This window comes from Hyalella azteca, unplaced genomic scaffold, assembly GCF_000764305.2.
Source record: "Hyalella azteca isolate HAZT.00-mixed unplaced genomic scaffold, Hazt_2.0.2 contig6292, whole genome shotgun sequence".
Classification (NCBI taxonomy): domain Eukaryota; kingdom Metazoa; phylum Arthropoda; class Malacostraca; order Amphipoda; family Hyalellidae; genus Hyalella; species Hyalella azteca.
The window spans coordinates 95,785-112,451 of record NW_025936455.1 but is presented as its reverse complement, the minus strand read 5'-3'; the positions used below and the strand labels follow the sequence as shown (position 1 = coordinate 112,451).

The 16,667-nt window shown below is 40.0% G+C and overlaps 2 protein-coding genes across 5 annotated transcripts; one reads left to right on the top strand and one right to left on the bottom strand.

Annotated features, from left to right (window-relative positions):
• Positions 1-883: 883 nt before the first annotated feature.
• On the top strand, positions 884-8,930 carry LOC108677900 (structural maintenance of chromosomes protein 4). The gene is made up of 8 exons (XM_018166204.2): positions 884-1,646; positions 2,295-4,775; positions 5,046-5,213; positions 5,849-6,022; positions 6,451-6,642; positions 6,989-7,221; positions 7,545-7,728; positions 8,166-8,930. The coding sequence occupies exons 1-8, from the start codon at positions 1,167-1,169 to the stop codon at positions 8,382-8,384; spliced, it is 4,131 nt and encodes a 1,376-aa protein (XP_018021693.1). The 5' UTR covers positions 884-1,166; the 3' UTR covers positions 8,385-8,930.
• An 817-nt stretch (positions 8,931-9,747) lies between these two features.
• Positions 9,748-14,913, bottom strand: LOC108677902. 4 transcript variants are annotated; one of them, XM_018166207.2, is made up of 14 exons: positions 14,846-14,913; positions 14,351-14,432; positions 14,082-14,118; positions 13,652-13,787; positions 13,014-13,406; positions 12,567-12,833; positions 12,231-12,266; positions 11,984-12,019; positions 11,647-11,817; positions 11,288-11,360; positions 10,965-11,049; positions 10,591-10,684; positions 10,226-10,364; positions 9,748-10,032 (listed from the first exon to the last, which is right to left on the bottom strand). In XM_018166207.2, exons 1-14 carry the CDS (start codon positions 14,898-14,900, stop codon positions 9,816-9,818), a joined length of 1,821 nt encoding a protein of 606 aa, XP_018021696.1. In that variant the 5' UTR covers positions 14,901-14,913; the 3' UTR covers positions 9,748-9,815. The 4 variants fall into 4 exon arrangements, with proteins under 4 accessions (XP_018021696.1, XP_018021698.1, XP_018021697.1 ...); XM_018166209.2 differs by having other exon boundaries at positions 13,026-13,406; XM_018166208.2 differs by having other exon boundaries at positions 14,351-14,429.
• Between the last annotated feature and the right edge of the window lie 1,754 nt (positions 14,914-16,667).

Here is a 16,667-nt window from a genome sequence, read left to right as displayed (position 1 = left end):
CTGAACACCTGCAACAAAGGAGCTAATATTAGGGTACGCACACAGTGAAAGCAGGTTGCCAGCGTGCTGGTTACCTGCTCAGGCTGGCGCCTGAAACCATAGAATACAGAAGCCTGTTCGTACAGGTTTTCACTGTGAACACTTACATTATTATCCTATGTTCATTCTTGTGGCATGTTGGAGAAGGTTGCCCGCGCGGGCAAACCTGCTTCCACTGTGTGCGTACCCTTACACTAGACAGATGTAAGTCACCACTCAGTAGCTACTACTGCACTTGACTCACTGCTCATCAATAAAAATCCTATAATACTGGTCAGAATTATGATTTGTAGGGGTTATTGACAAATAAACTGAAAATCATTTTTGATCATGCAAGAAAGTTATGGCTTAGTTTTATTAACAAAATTGATTTTTTATTTTGAAGCCTGATCACACAAGTGCTGTGACATGGCTAGTGGCATTGATGGTAGGTCAGGCATAGAAAATATTATGTATTGAAGCTACAACCAAGCAGGATAAAATTCTTTAGTAGTAATTTGTGAACAAGTGCATACATTTTGGATCTGAAACTAATTTTCTTTTTTATTAGTATGTTTTGTTGGTTGTAAGGCAGCCAGTAAAATGTTCTGATTGTTGGTGCATTACGTTACTAGTAGTGCTGAGGCTACAAACCATTCTTTTTTATTAAAATTTCTTAAATGTGTTGAAGAATAATAATATTTTCTTTGCAATAGAATGTAACTGATAATTGATTTTTTATTTTATCAACTCTTGTTTGTTTTTAACGTAAAATATGTCTATATACTAGGTATCTATCCACTTGAGAAATTTGAGAGAGAAGCTATGAAATTATAATTTGTTCTCAAAATAATAGATAAAGATTGAGGAACTAGCTAGTCAGTAACGGTTTCTGGATCTCTTGGCTTGAATTGAATTTCCCTTGTTATTATTGAATTACCTCATGATCTGATAATAAACTTATGTTTGGAGTTTTCAACTTGCTTCGGCCTCTTCAACCAATCAGCCCTTGTAAGGTCAATATCAGACCAGGAAGACCGATACCGGTACTAAAATCTTTGATCATTTTTTCACCCTCCAGCATAAGTTTCAACCAAATTATATTTGAGAAAGTTGCTTTACTTTGTTTGGGAGTTTAAATCACGAGGATGGATCCTCCTAAGAGAGCCACTAGGAAGAGGGGGAGTCGAGCCACGACAGTTGCATCAGACGATACTGAAGAAATGTCAACATCAGAGGCTAGCGTTGCGGGAGACTCCGATTCCGATGCCAGTGTCGGAACCCCCAAGAAAGACAATAAAAGATTATCATCCCAGGCTACAAAGAAGCCTCCGCTCAAGAAAAAAGCCCCTGAAGTGAAGCCTGGCCCCAAAAATCCCGCAGAAGCGAGAGACTCGCCCAGCCCTAGCAGGCCCAGTATTGAGGCACCGACTAGAAATAATCAAGAGAAAGATGGTGCGACTGATGATGTCGAAATGGAGGACGAGGAGGAAGAAGGAGGCATCAGGATTGGGGACATTTACTTGCCACCTCCTCCTCCCCCGGCCTGCACTTTCGATAGCAACGGCCCTAGGCTCGTCATCACGCATATCGAGAATGACTTCTTCAAGAGCTATGCCGGCAAACAGGTGAGCTTGTTTTATCTGTTGTCTATTGCAGGAAGAAATATTTTCTAAAAATATAACTAAAACTATGACTTAAATATGAAGCATTATACATTTTTGTAGGTAGTGAGTAAAATCCTGTGTTTATCGATGTTCGCTCTGGTTGCCAGATCTTTAGATATGAATAGTCGCAACGAAGGTGGTTGCAACCACGAAAAAAGGTCCCTAAGCCAGCTGTGAATATTCGTCAGCGTCTAAAACTTAGATTAATTTTGCGTTGGTGATGGCACTGTTATGGAAATGACGAATTTGACTGGATAAAAAATATGCGCAGGTGTGACCATTAGTTTATTGTTTATTAGTGTATTGTTTATTTATTTATTCTTCAACCATTAGTTTTATTTGAAACCATTTTCTGCATTAATACTATAAGATTGTTCTTAATTTTTGTGACTCTCTTCGCGCACATGATATTTTTTAATTTTGTTAATTTTTGGCTAGTATTTGAACTAGGTATGTTCTCACATTTTCATACATACTGTATTTTTCGTTAACGCTTTCTCGAAGTAGCAGATATTTTTGAAAATCATCATCTATGTCTGGAATAGCCTTTATTATCCCCGTTGGCTGACACTTCCTAATTACTGATGCTTGCTTCAATTTCTTGCTCAGGTTCTTGGACCGTTTCATAAAAGCTTCTCGTCCGTCGTGGGACCCAACGGCAGCGGGAAAAGTAATGTCATCGATGGAATGCTCTTTGTTTTCGGATACCGAGCCCAAAAAACGCGTTCGAAAAAAATTTCGAATTTAATCCACAACTCAGAAGCTCATCCGAATGTTGAAAGCTGCTCGGTGGCGGTTCATTTTGAGAAGATCATTGATATCTCCGACGATGAGTTTGAAGTGGTGCCTGATACGAAATTCGTCGTTTCACGAACCGTCTTTAAAGACAATTCATCTTTTTATCAAATCAACGGGAAAAGATGCCAATTCAAAGTTGTTGCTAAACTTCTTCGGAAAGAAGGAATTGACTTGGACCACAACCGTTTTTTGATTTTACAAGGTGAAGTTGAGCAAATCGCCATGATGAAACCTAAGGCAGCAACGGAGCACGACTGTGGCATGCTGGAATACCTCGAGGACATCGTTGGGTCCACTCGCTTCAAAGAGCCGATTGAGCTACTATCAAAACGAGTTGATGATCTCAATGAACAAAGAGAAGAGAAACTTAACAGGTTAAAGTTGGTAGAAAAAGAGAAAGATGAATTGGAAGGCCCGAAAGACATCGCTGTGACTTTCATCAAAAAAGAAAATGAGATCACGCGCACGAAGAACAAGCTGTATCAAGCTTACATTAACAGTTCCAATGCTGCTATCGCCGACGCTCAGGAAAAGAAACAGCAGATAGACGACGGGTTGAGTGACGTCAAGAAGAAACTGGAAAAGCTAAACAATTTCAAAGTCGAGAAAGAGACTGGTATGAAAACGCTCCAGGTGCAATTAGAGGAGGTTATAAAAGTGCGAGAAGCCAATGACGCCAAGTTCAAATTATTAGATACAGAAGACAGTAAACTTCAAGAAGAGCTGAAGCACAAGAATTCAAAGCGCAAAAAGATAATAGCTCAGCTCAAAGTAGAGCGGGAGAAACTCGAGGAGCTGAAAGCACTTCCAGAAAAGAACGAAGCTAGCATACAAGAGTGCCAGAAGCTCAAAAGTACGCTTGAAGCGAGCCGCACGAAAGAGGAAGCTGCTTATGCCAAGGCTATGGAGTCGCTGAACTCGGAGACTCAACAACTACAAGACGAAAAAAATAAGCTCGAAACTACGCTTATTGACTTGCGTAAGGTCGTTGATGAAACAAAGAGCGTCGTTGATATTGCTCAGTCTGAACTCGACATTTATCTTAGCACGGAGCGTAATGAAAAGAAAAAGTTGGATCAAATTACATCATCTATCGAAAAGGCTAAAGAAACTGTCCAGACGCGCAAAGAAGAAGTTGCTAGGCTGACGAAGTCTATTCCTGAAGACGAACATAAAGTAACGAAGCTTCAGAGAGATCTTCAGCGAATGGTAGGAGAACTCAAAGATGTCGAAGAACGACTTAACTCTGAAAGAATAAAGCTAGAAGAAACCCGCAGCGCCATGCAGTCTTCTCGATCGCGAGGTCGTGTTCTCGATGCAATCATGGAGCAGAAACAAAACGGCAACATTCCTGGTATTTTTGGCCGTCTCGGCGACCTCGGGGGTATCGATGCCAAGTACGATGTTGCGGTGAGTACCGCGTGTGGCCCCTTGGACAACGTTGTTGTGGACACTGTCGAGACCGCACAAGCTTGCATTAACTATCTGAAGCGAAGCAATACCGGAATTGCAACTTTCATTGCTCTCGATAAGATGGAAAAATGGCGTGAATACACTAGAAGGACCATTCAAACTCCGGAAAACGTTCCACGTCTTTTCGATCTAATTCGTGTGAATGATGAGCGCGTAAAAACTGCATTCTATTTTGCGATTCGTGACACTCTAGTGGCCAACGATTTGGATCAAGCTTCACGAATTGCTTATGGTCGTGAACGTCACAGAGTTGTAACTCTCATGGGAGATCTCATTGAACCTACAGGTACAATGTCCGGCGGAGGGAGGTCAGTGCTCAAGGGCCGAATGGGGAAGGACGCTCAAGCTGTGGTTACTGTTGACCCCGCCGAGGTCGCCAGAACAGAATCGCGCGTTGAAGAATTGCGGCAAAGATTAACAGAACTGCGCCAACAACGGACGGAGTCTGAAAACGCGCTTCAGAAGCTCACTAGAGATTTATCCTCGATGAAAGTAAATCTTGATAAGTACAAGATGGAGATCGAGGGCAGCAAGCAACAGCTGGCCTCTCTCGAAAAGCAGCGGCAAGAGCAAGAGAAGAAAGTTGCAGCGGTCAAATCCGATCCCGCGAAAGTAAAGAAAATGGAGGCTGATATTGAGAAGAAAGTCGAGGCTTATACTGAAGCTGCTGGCAAGGCCGAGGGTGTGGAAGCCGAGGTCTCGAGAGTAACCAAACAGATCTTGGCCATCACGGGGGGCAAGATGAAGACCCTCAAAAAAAATCTCGATGAAATAAACAAGAAACTCGAAAAGCTCAATGCCGAAGTTTCAAAATTGACTGTGAGTAATGACCATAGGGCTAATTTTGTCTTCTTTGAACAAATCGTTAATTTTGACACAAGGTTGATTTGCACTACCGCATAATGTATTCGTTCATTTCTTTCTTTTCATCCCAAATTAAGCTAACCGTACTGAAAAATGAGTAATGCATAATTATAATTATCAAATTACAGTTTGTTAGCAGGTATCGATTGAATAAGAAATAATTTTAGTTTATTTTCTGTAGCACGTAATAATAAAGACAGCCCGTAATTCTTTCGTTGATTTCAGGTCGCGATTAAGACAGCTGACCGCAACACAAAGAAGACGGAGGATAAGATCAAGACGATGGAGACAGAACAGGAGGAAGCTATGGCAGAACTACTCAGCATGACCAAAAAGCGCGAAGAGATTGAGAAGGAGGCTGGTGAAGTCATGGAGAAATTTCAACAGAAAATGGTAAATATTTTCTACGTCCACACGGTTGTAGCCGAAGATTTATCTCATAAATAGAATTTTTAATACTATTCCCAAATTTCAACTCTACAATGCCAGTCTCAATTTTTTATTCCTGGAATCAGGAGATAATATTTTAATTTTTATTCTTGTAGATATCGGATAAGTTGTGCTACGAATTGCTTAGAGTATGAAGCGAAGTTTTTTTAGAAATTCATAAAGAAAAGGCACAAATTTTTGGGCCCTTCAAACTTGTTTTAGAATGTTTACAGCACCGCAAATTTTTTGTCCTAACTTTCGATACTGTTGTAAGAGTTGACAAAAAGTATTAGTAAGATAGCTGGCTCAATTTATGACTGGAAGGTAGTTGGTTCGGTTAACAAGTGCGTATATATGTAAACACATGTACTCATTTAAGCATTTGGGCATGAAGTTAGCTCAATGCTGTTCCATTCTCTGGACAAGGAGTTAGTCATTGACGTTTTGAATATGGTGAAACATTGGAGTATTTTCGATATGTTATGCAGTTGATGCGAATAATCTGTTATTTAAGCGTTGATGATGATGACGTCTTTCTCTCATGGGTCTCTTAGGTCTCACCCCTGTTGTAATTTTTAATTTCTTATTAATTCCATCAGCAAGAAGAAGAACAACTTGTCGATGAAATTTCTGCCCTCAAATCCGATTACGACGAGATCGTCAAGAAGGAGAACAAGATCAAGGCGAGCAAAATTGAAATCGATCAAGAGATTGAGAAGTGCGACAGCATCATTAAGGAGGGAAAGTCCAGGATTGCGCACTGGAAGAAAAAGGTAATTGGTAAAGTTGATTTGAGATCAGGAAATTTTCGTGCCAGTTACTGTAAGCGTTTAATTTTGTTTGAAAAATAGGCCATATGCTCATTTTATGTTTCAGTTATGCGTCTTTTGAGAATTTAAGGAGGTCCATGAATTGTTAAAGGGATTAGGGTTTAAAAACATCTTAAATGCTTCATACAAATTATATTCTTCTTTGTACCTAAATTACGTAATACATTTAAAAAGAAAATTTTGATCGGAGTTTCTTTATCTGAACTGTCCACTGCAAGATTTCACAAAGAAAATAATTATCTGTACCTGGGTTTCCTGTGGTATCGCCATAGTTTAGATGACTTGTTAATTTCATTCTAGGTTCGCTCATATTATAGTTAGGTTTTTAAAAAATATCTTTTTGCAAATTCTAAAAAAATGACTTTTTTCAGCACTCACGCTTGGAATTACAAGAAGTTCCTCTTGCAAAAGAGGGTGAAGAATCTCTTACTTTAGAAGAGCTCACCCCAGAGCAGCTGCTGGAGCTTGACATCAAGAAACTGGAGTATGACCTGGAGTATCTGGAAGAGAATATCGCTCAGTCCAGACCGAATCTCGCTGTTATTCAAGAATACAGGAAAAAGGTCAGTGATTCCGTACCTAGTCTAATTTCTTTATCGAATATTTATTTTTATATATTGGTATTGATAGCTCTTTCTTTATTTAAAATTTGAATGAATTGAACCTAGATAACCTAATAATAGTTTTCTATTTAACTGTGCAACAATGACATGTTTATCGTAGCACAGGTCTGCCCTCAACGTCTAATCTGACGAGCCTATTTTTAAGTTGCATATATAGCATATGCTATATTGTAGGATTGCTTATAACTTATAATATATTTCGAATATAGTTAAATTTGCAACACACAGTTGCAGTTGCCCGCCCATGTCGCACAAGGAATATATTGAAATCATATTTTTATTACAGGAGGAGATTTACTTGCAACGCGTGACGGAGTTAGATGAGATCACGGCTAGCAGGGACGACCAGCGCCGCCATCACGACAATCTGCGCAAGCAGCGCCTGAATGAGTTCATGGCTGGCTTCAGTATCATCTCTAATAAGCTTAAGGAAATGTACCAGATGATAACTCTCGGCGGGGACGCTGAACTTGAGCTCTTAGACTCGCTAGACCCCTTTAGTGAAGGAATCGTTTTCAGGTGAGCGAAAAAAAAAACAGGAATAGCCTCTACCTATTCAGTATTAAATAATACCATGAGGTGAGCGAAAAAAAGTTTTTTTTTAATTTATTGTTAAACTTGGGTCCTTCGGTAAAATGTTACAATGCATTTATTTCTCCATCTTACCGCATTTTTCTTTTTCGAATAGTTTTTCTTTTGAACCAGATATCGTTAATGATTCACTGAAAAATAGATAATATTTTCTTTGGTAGTGAGAATAACACTGCTCTGTGCTCATAGGATTACGGTATGCTTCACATATAATTACTTCGTACACTTCACTTGCAATTCGCATTTTTCAGTGTGCGGCCTCCCAAGAAGTCCTGGAAGAACATTACCAACTTGTCTGGAGGAGAGAAGACGCTGTCGTCACTTGCTCTTGTCTTTGCCCTGCATTACTACAAGCCTACGCCCCTCTACGTGATGGATGAAATCGATGCTGCTCTCGATTTCAAGAATGTTTCTATCGTTGCCAACTACATCAAGGTTTTTGAACATTGCTTCTACAGTTTGGAATTCGGTTTTATTTTTACTCTCCGTTTCGTAGTTGGTCGCAGAGTTCGGGGCTTTGAATCTGTTACTTATGGTGGCTTATTTTAGTGGCTCATGGTGGCATATTTAAGTCGCACATGCTCAATCTAATGCAGATAATTTGAGTTTTCGTTATATTACTCTAAATGTTAAGAAGAAAGAATTATCTTTTAAGAAATTATTTTATTCATCTATTCTCTACCGTGGAAGTGTTTATTCACTTCTCTTAAGCGATATACCTATTGAATAGTTTAGCAGTTAGAATACGGGGATACAGATAGAATTAAAATTGAGAGCTAGAACAGTAATTTATTCATATTCTGATTGTAAGTTGAGAAAAGCCTAATTTACAGTTCCTACACAGAGCATCAAACTTAAGTGTTTCGTTGCAGGAACGCACAAAGAACGCGCAATTTATCATCATTTCTCTGCGGTCGCAAATGTTCGAGCTCGCGGATCGCCTGGTTGGCATCTACAAGACCTACAACTGCACCAAGACTGTTACCATCAATCCTGGTCTCTACGAGAACCCTGCGCCGCCATCGTCTAAGAGCACTAGTGGTGCTGTGATGATCGAATCCCTGAAACCCGTTAATCCCATTGCATCTTAATTGGGAGAACACTTGGGAAAATCTAAAACATTTCTGATTTGTGAAATAAATAACCTAATTATCCGATAGTACATACTAGTTTTTGATTGATTCCATATTCCAGAATACCCGGTTAATCCCATGGCATCTCAATTGGTAGAACGCTTATGAAAATCCAAAATATTTCTAGTTTGCGAAAAAATAACCTAAATATCTGATTGTTCGTACGAGTTTTTGATTGATTTCAGGATTCCCGGTTAATCAAATGGCATCTTGATTGGAAGAATACATGTGAAAATCCTAAACATTTCTGGTTTGTGAGAAAATAACTAGTGGTACTACTGATAGTTCGCGCATTTTTTTTTCTTGTAGATTGCCTGTTAACCGTTAAATCCTATTGCATGACGATTAGAAGAATGAGAAATCGGAATCTGGCGGGTTCAATTTACGATATTTTGAATAGTTTTGTTCATCTTTATTTTTTAGATTAACATAAGGAATGCATGGAAAATTAATAGGAATGCTTGCAATTGAATGGAGATTTGAATAAACTTTTCCACCGATTCATCTTCGCCTAGCAACCTAAAGTGAATCCTTTGTCAAGTTCATAGAGGCTGGCCAATCATGCGATTGAATTTTATAGATTGCTACGTCTCTAGAATAATTCAGTCTATTCAAATTCATCGAAGAGGTTACCTCACTATTTCTATTGCCGATTTACCCGAAATATTGTTGCGTAATTTCTGAATTTAGCGTAATATGGGCATTGAACAATTTGCACAAGGTCCAAGTTCCGGAACAACATCCAAACGTTAGTTACTGTGCAATTTTGAACATCGTTCCACTAGTTGTGGTGCTAGGGGGAAACATGCACTTCGGTCAGGCTCCATACGCGTAACAACTTGTCACGTTCGCCAGCATGTAAGCAGACTAATCAAGCTTCCCATTGCTCTGTACAGCCCAGGTTTTGCTCGAACAAGTTCATTTCATATGGGAGAATGTTAACAGTTCAACTAACAAGCCTCAATTTTAGTTTTCGAACAAATAGCCGGTAGTGAGGAATCGGTTCAACTCGACGCCGTTTTTTATGCAACAGTGCCTTCTAGTTACCCTTATCCAATTTGCTATTTCAACATCTCTATTGCTTTCCAGTGCTGTTTAAAATGGTCCCGATTTTATTACGCTCAACTATTTCTCTAGTATAATTCAGCATCATGATTTTGTCCACATATTCTTCGGTTCCTCTCCGCTCTCAATAGCACGGTTCGATTTTTGATCCAAATTACCTTTTCCCGTAAGCACAATCTGCACGAATACGTGCGTCTGTCTCCTGGATAAGTCTGTCCTAGCTAAATTAGGTCAGTAAAATTTTTGGAGCAACGAGTCAAACGTATTTATCACATTTATTCAAAGTAAACAAAACATAAACAACTTGGATATTGCCCAACCAATTCAGAGATTATAGTTTCTTTCATCGTAGACTCGCTCCGATACGATGGCCGGTGGGAGAACGTGTCGGCCCCACCACTCTTGTTTAATTTTTATGTAGCCAAAGACCTTACGGTACTCGATGCAAATGACTGCCACGTAATCAATGTCGTAAAATGTAAGCGCATGCGGCAACTTCAAGGTTATGTCTTTGTTGATGTAGTTCGAAATCGGATCCAAGCTGTTGAAAGATTCAATTCAAGATGAGAAATTTGCGAACTCAATGTAAGAGGTAGCTAGCAATTTCAAAGCAAAAATTCAGCTCGAAAGTTTTGGTCAGAGTTGTTACTGTACTATCAGCATTCAGGTGACTAAGTAGTAATTATGGAACCAAGGTATCCAGTATGAAGACTCCCTTGGCAAGAGGTACTGACTTGCCGGTCTCAGACGGTATCCTCACACCGTCTTCGATATCTCTACCAACGCCGGCCCAGAAGTAGACAGAGGATGCGGTGCCAGTGTACGTGAACCCCTCTATAGTCATCACGTTCGAAGTGCGAAGCAGGACGTTTCCTGCGAAATGAAAAATCAGGATACAGATATCTAATGCGAGTAGAGAGACGGATTATCTTTTAAAATTACCGACTGTTGAGGCGATTAGAAAATCTAGAGAAAAAGGTGGCCAAAAAACTCCAAATCTAAGTTACAGTAATTAATTGAAGGCTTACTTTGGACGCAGAATTGTCATGTTATTGCAAGACACTTTCCGAAAGTTAAAGAATAGAGATGCAAAACTTACTGGATTGAATGAGGTTCTGATTACTAATGAAGGGGCCAAGTGTCAGGGCTCGAGGAACGACGCACTGTGATACATCTATTTCGGTGTTGAAATACTGCAAAGACACGGGAGATTGAGTAAGGTAGCTCAACACGGTAATTAAGATCGGGCATTTGCGTAATGTATCTGATTAAATAAAGAGATAACTATTTTATTAGGTCGTTTTGCTGGGTCATTTATTATTCAACTTTTAGGATAGGAACGACCAATGATTGTCAGAGGAAATTGGCAGAAATTCGAAGATGATAAAGGAGATTTAAGAAAAAACTTGGGTCCCTCAAACGAGTCGAGATGTCCAGGATTAAGGTCACAGAATGAGGTTAGAAAAAACTTACGCCAAGGTTATCAGCGACGGAAATCTTTCTTGTTCGTGACAGATGACCCGGCATGTCTACGAAGAAACGATGATCATGAAGTTCCCTGTTGAAAGTTCCGTTCGTAGCAATGACGATTTGACAATTAACCCAGAATATTTCAAAGTAAATAGAAACGCAAGCCCCCCCCCACAAAAAAAACTGCATCAACGTCAATACGTTTAAAATCTAGCACGATTCCTTTAAATCTTATTGTAGCCAGAAATTGCTCCAGGACTGGAAGCTCTGAGTAAGGAATCTTCATACCAACGCGTTAAGTCATTGCCTGACCAGCCTTCACTTACAAGCGGTCGGAGGGGTCCAGGGTGAAGTTGTAGATTCCGACTCCGTCGAGGGAATGAAACGTGAACCTGAGGTCTGGATGTAGAAAAAAACTTTCATCACTTCATATCATAAACGCCCTATGAAATAGGTCTTGTAAATTTACGAACGAAGCTGGACAATAAAATTTAACAACTGCAGCATTACAGCCCTACGTTATGCCCAAACGTGCACTGCGTCTCCCGAAGGACCTTAGGTCTAGAAATTTCTAACGACCTGAGCTCCAGAAGACAAGAGCTGCCGAAGTAGCACGGATGATACGAGACAAGAAAGGCAAACCAGATATTCCATAATCTACCAATGATCTAAGACGTGTACTCACGAGTAGAACGGATCCGTGAGTTCATGTACATATTTCTTATCAAGTATGTAGAGACATTGACGGCCCTAACTTCAGCATTGAAGAGAGGCGTTAGGAAAACTCCACACAGAGGTCCTGCCTGTCGCATGTGCAGCGAATCGCTAGGGCTCGTCAGGTCAGCACTAACCAAGTCTGAAAACCAGAAAACCAGGTTCAGGTCAACAAGTTAGCGTTTGTGTAAATGCTAACTATTTCAACAGTAAGATGTGAATACAAGTTGCTATGCGATAGTATCTGAATTTAGAGGTCAACAGGATAAAACTGTTTTGAATAATAGTCGCTTAAAAAGTTCGCTCACGTTGTCTGTGCATCGGAGGAAGCTCCACGTTTTGTGCTGGAAAAGACAGAACTAGCGTCAACGTTCATTGCATCAACTACAGGAAGTACGCTCTTAGAGGAGGCAAGGTATTTATTGGTACAGATCAAGAATGACCGACAGTAACCGTTTTGGAAGGGGGAAGTTCATCAATGAAAGGTGATTTATACTCGAAAACGCGAGCATATACCCAATGACCATAAAGGGGTCGGCTACGAAAAGTACTCACCTGCTAGTTCTTTCTGGTAGTCTTCGATGGAGAGCACTGGAATCGAGAGAAGAGAAAGTTCAGAGAATTACATTAATCCTTGTGGAGCTAGGCGCATTATATTCGTGCAGAAATTGGGCTATGAAATGGTTAGGCTTCGTTGTGGTTTATTCAAAGCAAGTAATGGTGAAGGCTAGCATTTATGGAGAAAGTTTAGGAATGTGCGATTACTGAACAATTTATTTGGACCCATTTTAATCAAACTTTACTATAGCTCGACTGTATTACCCAGTGGTGGCAATGAACTTGAAGTCTTGCACTCCCGTTACTTCAAAACCTTTTCTAAGGTAAACTCACGTGCATAATCGACGAAGTTTATCAGTGGCTTATTAAAATAATTAGGATCGATATGTTCGCGCTCCTTATTGCGCTGGGTCTCTACCACCAGCTGCTGATTTTGAACAGATATATTCTCAGGAACAGGCTCCTCTTTGGACGCAGATGACTCGGTAGTGGCTTCGGCCAAGGTAGTTAAGAGTTTGGAAACTAATTCAGAGTCTGAATCTGTCATAGAAATTTTCCTTCCTGGCATCTCCAGGTGGACCGCCACCTTCGCGCCAGTATCTGAAAAAAATTGCGATAAAGTTATTGAAACGAAAACTTTTCAATTCATGTAGAGAATGTTGTCAACTTTTGGAGAGCCTTGTTGACCTAAACAACTGTCCATTTCAGTAACAGTCTCCGAGTCAAATAAATTTGTGATAAAGGTTTGCGAGGCTCGCCCTTTTTCAAGTGAAATGCTACCTCTCGACGCACTGGAAGACCTTGCGTCTGTATGCTCCACTGCATGAGGTGGCAGCGGAGTGGCACCATACAATCCAGCTGACCCTGGACGAGAGGGCGAGAACCTGCCGCCCTCTGATGTGGACGTGGCTTTCGAAGCACCTTGTCCAGCATTTGTAGGAACGGGTCGAGGGGTAGTTGATAGAGATAACGTGTAATTCACCCATTGCTCTATCTCCCTCTGTCTAAGTTGCTCCCGGTTCAATAATAGGTTATTTCTCTGGAAGTTTTCAAGCTGTATGCGCCGATCTTCGGTTAGTGGAAGCAAATTACTGCTTGGAGATTTGACTCCCAGCCTAGAAGTGATGTCAGGATACTGGTCATCCACGCGGGGCTGCCTGAGCTGGGGAAATTCTGCCAGAGTTGGAGCAGAACTTGTTAAAATTTCGAAGGTACAGGCATGGCTATCTACTTAGTTCTGACACCCTTTCTCCACTAAATTAAATTGGTAATCGCCACAACATTAGGAATGTATTAACGTACAATAGATGATCATTCGAGAACGGCTGGAAATCAAGAAAATTTTAATCATTAAAGTTAAAGTTAAAGGTCGGGTTTAATTAGAACTATAAGACTGGTCCTGTCGTCTAAATTTTTACCTCTAGCATTGGTTTGCTTACGACGGCCTTTCTCGGTAGGAACCGCAGGAGTGGTCCCTAATCTGTTCTTTTCAAAGGCATACTCTGAGATGGGTACGCGTTCCGAAGCTGGTCTTGGTTGATCGCCAAGAATTTCCTGAAACGGGCAGAGAAAAATGGACTGAGGTACTAGGGGAAGAACTGCTAGCTGAACTGCGGGGGACGACTTTGAGCGAAAACGTTGGCATTGCACGAAGCTAGAGTAGAATCAATGCTGGTGTGCCAGATTCAGCAATAAACTAGAAGTAAGAACGTTCATATCTCGAATGCCGCCTCTGTCTCTGATACTTCAAGTTGATTGGAGTGCATAGTAGTTCCACTACAATTATCCAGAAGAGGCTTTTATAAGGAGATATTCAACCTGAACTATATACAAGATAGTTGTACTTACCGTGTTTTCGGGTGAGTAGCGGTAATGAACGTCACCTCTGAAAGCCAGAAAAACGCGTATTTCTATTAAGTCATATTAGGGAATCTAATGTACCAGTTGCACCTTTGAACTTAATCTAACGAAGGTAACCTACTATTGTACAGGTAAAGTTTGAAGATATCGACAAATGTGGAAATCATCGTTTCAAGCAGCATCTAGCCCATAACCACAATATCCTAGTAGAGTTTTTAAAAAGTTCCTAAGCCATGATATTGTGCCTTAGGTCTCACGTGTAAACGTCCACATTATCCACAGCGGCTCGCCGGGCTCGCGACGATTCAGGCCCACGAGATGCAGCAGACGCCGCAACTGCTCGCATAGATAGATATATGATCTTAGAATTCTCGCTACATCTAGTTCAACTGATCTAGATGATCTTGTGGATCGGTTGTCTCCACATAATAAACTACAAATTTGATCAAATTTCACCACCACGCTTCTAGCAATAGACATTTGTACAATGTACATTACTTTAATACCCACACCTAGGAAGATGAAACAAATATTGACAGCAATGCCAAGCCGACGCTTCGGGAAACTTCATGACGCACAAGTGAACAGTGAAACCTATTTAAACATGCCTCGCATCACAACCGGCTAACACAGTTGATCTTCGACCAGTTAATGGTTGACATGAATGCTTCGTACAATCGTACCTTACATCCCTTACCTTTAATCTCGTATACATAGCCACATCAAGGAATTTACGCCTTAAAAGTCCTTACCTATGACCGCAAGAACAACTACGTAACACCCAACCATTCTTGACCGCCGACCCATGTTCACGTTACAGTTGCTCATTCAGTACTAAGTTCCTGAGCAACTGCGTTCACAGACATTGGATTCGATTTTTTCTTAAACTGATTTTCATCTAATTATATTTTATAGAACACAAATATTTTATAAACGAAATGAATGCCGATTCTGGAAAATTGCCTAAAATAATCAAACCAAATGATACATTTTCTTTCTGTTTTTTTAATAGTTAAATAAAATACGAATTATATATGGACATCTTTATTTTTGTGCTATAAAAATAAAAAATATAGAAATACAAAAATCTGATCCAAATGAAACTGAATTTTCCAGTTTTATACAGCTGCACGCATGTTATTCGTATCAACCATCATGTGTTCAATCAATGCATATAACCTATTATCAGGTGACTTCGTGTCCTTTTCGAAGCCGTTGATGTTTCTATAACCTCTCAGATTTTAAATTATGCTAACATTACCTTAAATAGTGTAGGAAATTCTGTATTTTACCTTCATTTTGGGATGCGAACACAGGAATCTTATGTAATTTGTGTCAAGCGCGAGCTCACATGACGTCAGTTTGGACCCTTTTATTAATTAACTCGGAAACTCGCTACTCAATTTGCGGGCATTTGTCAGTCGATGCAGTAAATAGATTGTGGCTTTTCAGCGCATTGGACAGGCTAATCAGCGCAGAAGACTAGCTTTTCAGCGAGGTAGACTGCGTCTTATCAGCGCAGAAGACTGTAGCTTTTCAGCGAGGTAGACTGCGTCTTATCAGCGCAGAAGACTGTAGCTTTTCAGCGAGGTAGACTGCGTCTTGTCAGCGCAGAAGACTGTAGCTTTTCAGCGAGGTAGACTGCGTCTTATCAGCGCAGTAGACTTTGGCTTCCAGCGCAGTTTAATGCGACTTTTTGCGAGCGTAAAATTGCTCTTTTGAACGTTAATTCGCGCTTGTAGTTGTGTCGTTTCTGGTAGAAATTTTGTCCTGTTAAAGTGGGTGGAAAAAAAGCTGACATCGAATTATTGTTGGGATTACACAATTTGATGGAGAATGTATTTTTTTAGCTTCATTATTTGATTACTTTAGTTTAGTTGATGATTTTTCGACACTTATTTCCTATTCATTCTTCACAACTTTTAAATATAAATTGCGCAAGTGATGAACTATTTTACTCGACAGTTTCAATTCATTTATACCTGAAATCTAATTAAACGATTTATCTTACTTTATCTTACTCTTTAGACCAATGCTACAATCAAATATTCCATGAATGTTTTTTCCTTCGCAAAATTAATATTAAGAGCGTAATTTTGGATTTCACTCATCTCTTCTATTTTGGTCATTTTGTGTACGTAGTTGGATGATGGCAGACGATAAAACAGTTGTTGTATATTATTCGAAAAGCATCGCACGAAGCGGAATGGCGTACTTTAGTACGTGCATACGAAGCTTCAAAATCATGTCTCTGTGAATAAATATCAACCATGGCGTGTCCATTTTATTTACATGGTTTCTGGGAAATCAATAAGCGGTATTGAAAATTCAATCCACGAGCAGCCACCCGGACGTAAATACATACCTATATATGTATAAATAATTACGTATAGAGCATACGCATCCATTGCCAACTTATTAGGCATCGTTCTTTGGCTAGAACGAAACTGTTTTTTCCGTGATTGTCTAGCGTCATTTTACTTCATTCACTAGCATTCGGTGAATGCCCATAAGAGATTATTAAGTTAGTTAGTAGTTAGATTATTAAAGTAGTTAGTTAACGGTTTATTAGCG

Bases quoted from the DNA above. Each gene is read 5' to 3' on its own strand.
- LOC108677900 (XM_018166204.2), top strand. From the start codon at position 1,167: ATGGATCCTCCTAAGAGAGCCACTAGGAAGAGGGGGAGTCGAGCCACG. The intron at 1,647-2,294 runs GTGAGCTTGTTT...TTTCTTGCTCAG, and splicing joins AGAGCTATGCCGGCAAACAG to GTTCTTGGACCGTTTCATAA. The intron at 4,776-5,045 runs GTGAGTAATGAC...CGTTGATTTCAG, and splicing joins CCGAAGTTTCAAAATTGACT to GTCGCGATTAAGACAGCTGA.
- LOC108677902 (XM_018166207.2), bottom strand. From the start codon at position 14,900: ATGGGTCGGCGGTCAAGAATGGTTGGGTGTTACGTAGTTGTTCTTGCG. The intron at 12,020-12,230 runs GTGAGTACTTTT...TGTCTTTTCCAG, and splicing joins CTACCAGAAAGAACTAGCAG to CACAAAACGTGGAGCTTCCT. The intron at 11,818-11,983 runs GTGAGCGAACTT...TCTGGTTTTCAG, and splicing joins TCCTCCGATGCACAGACAAC to ACTTGGTTAGTGCTGACCTG.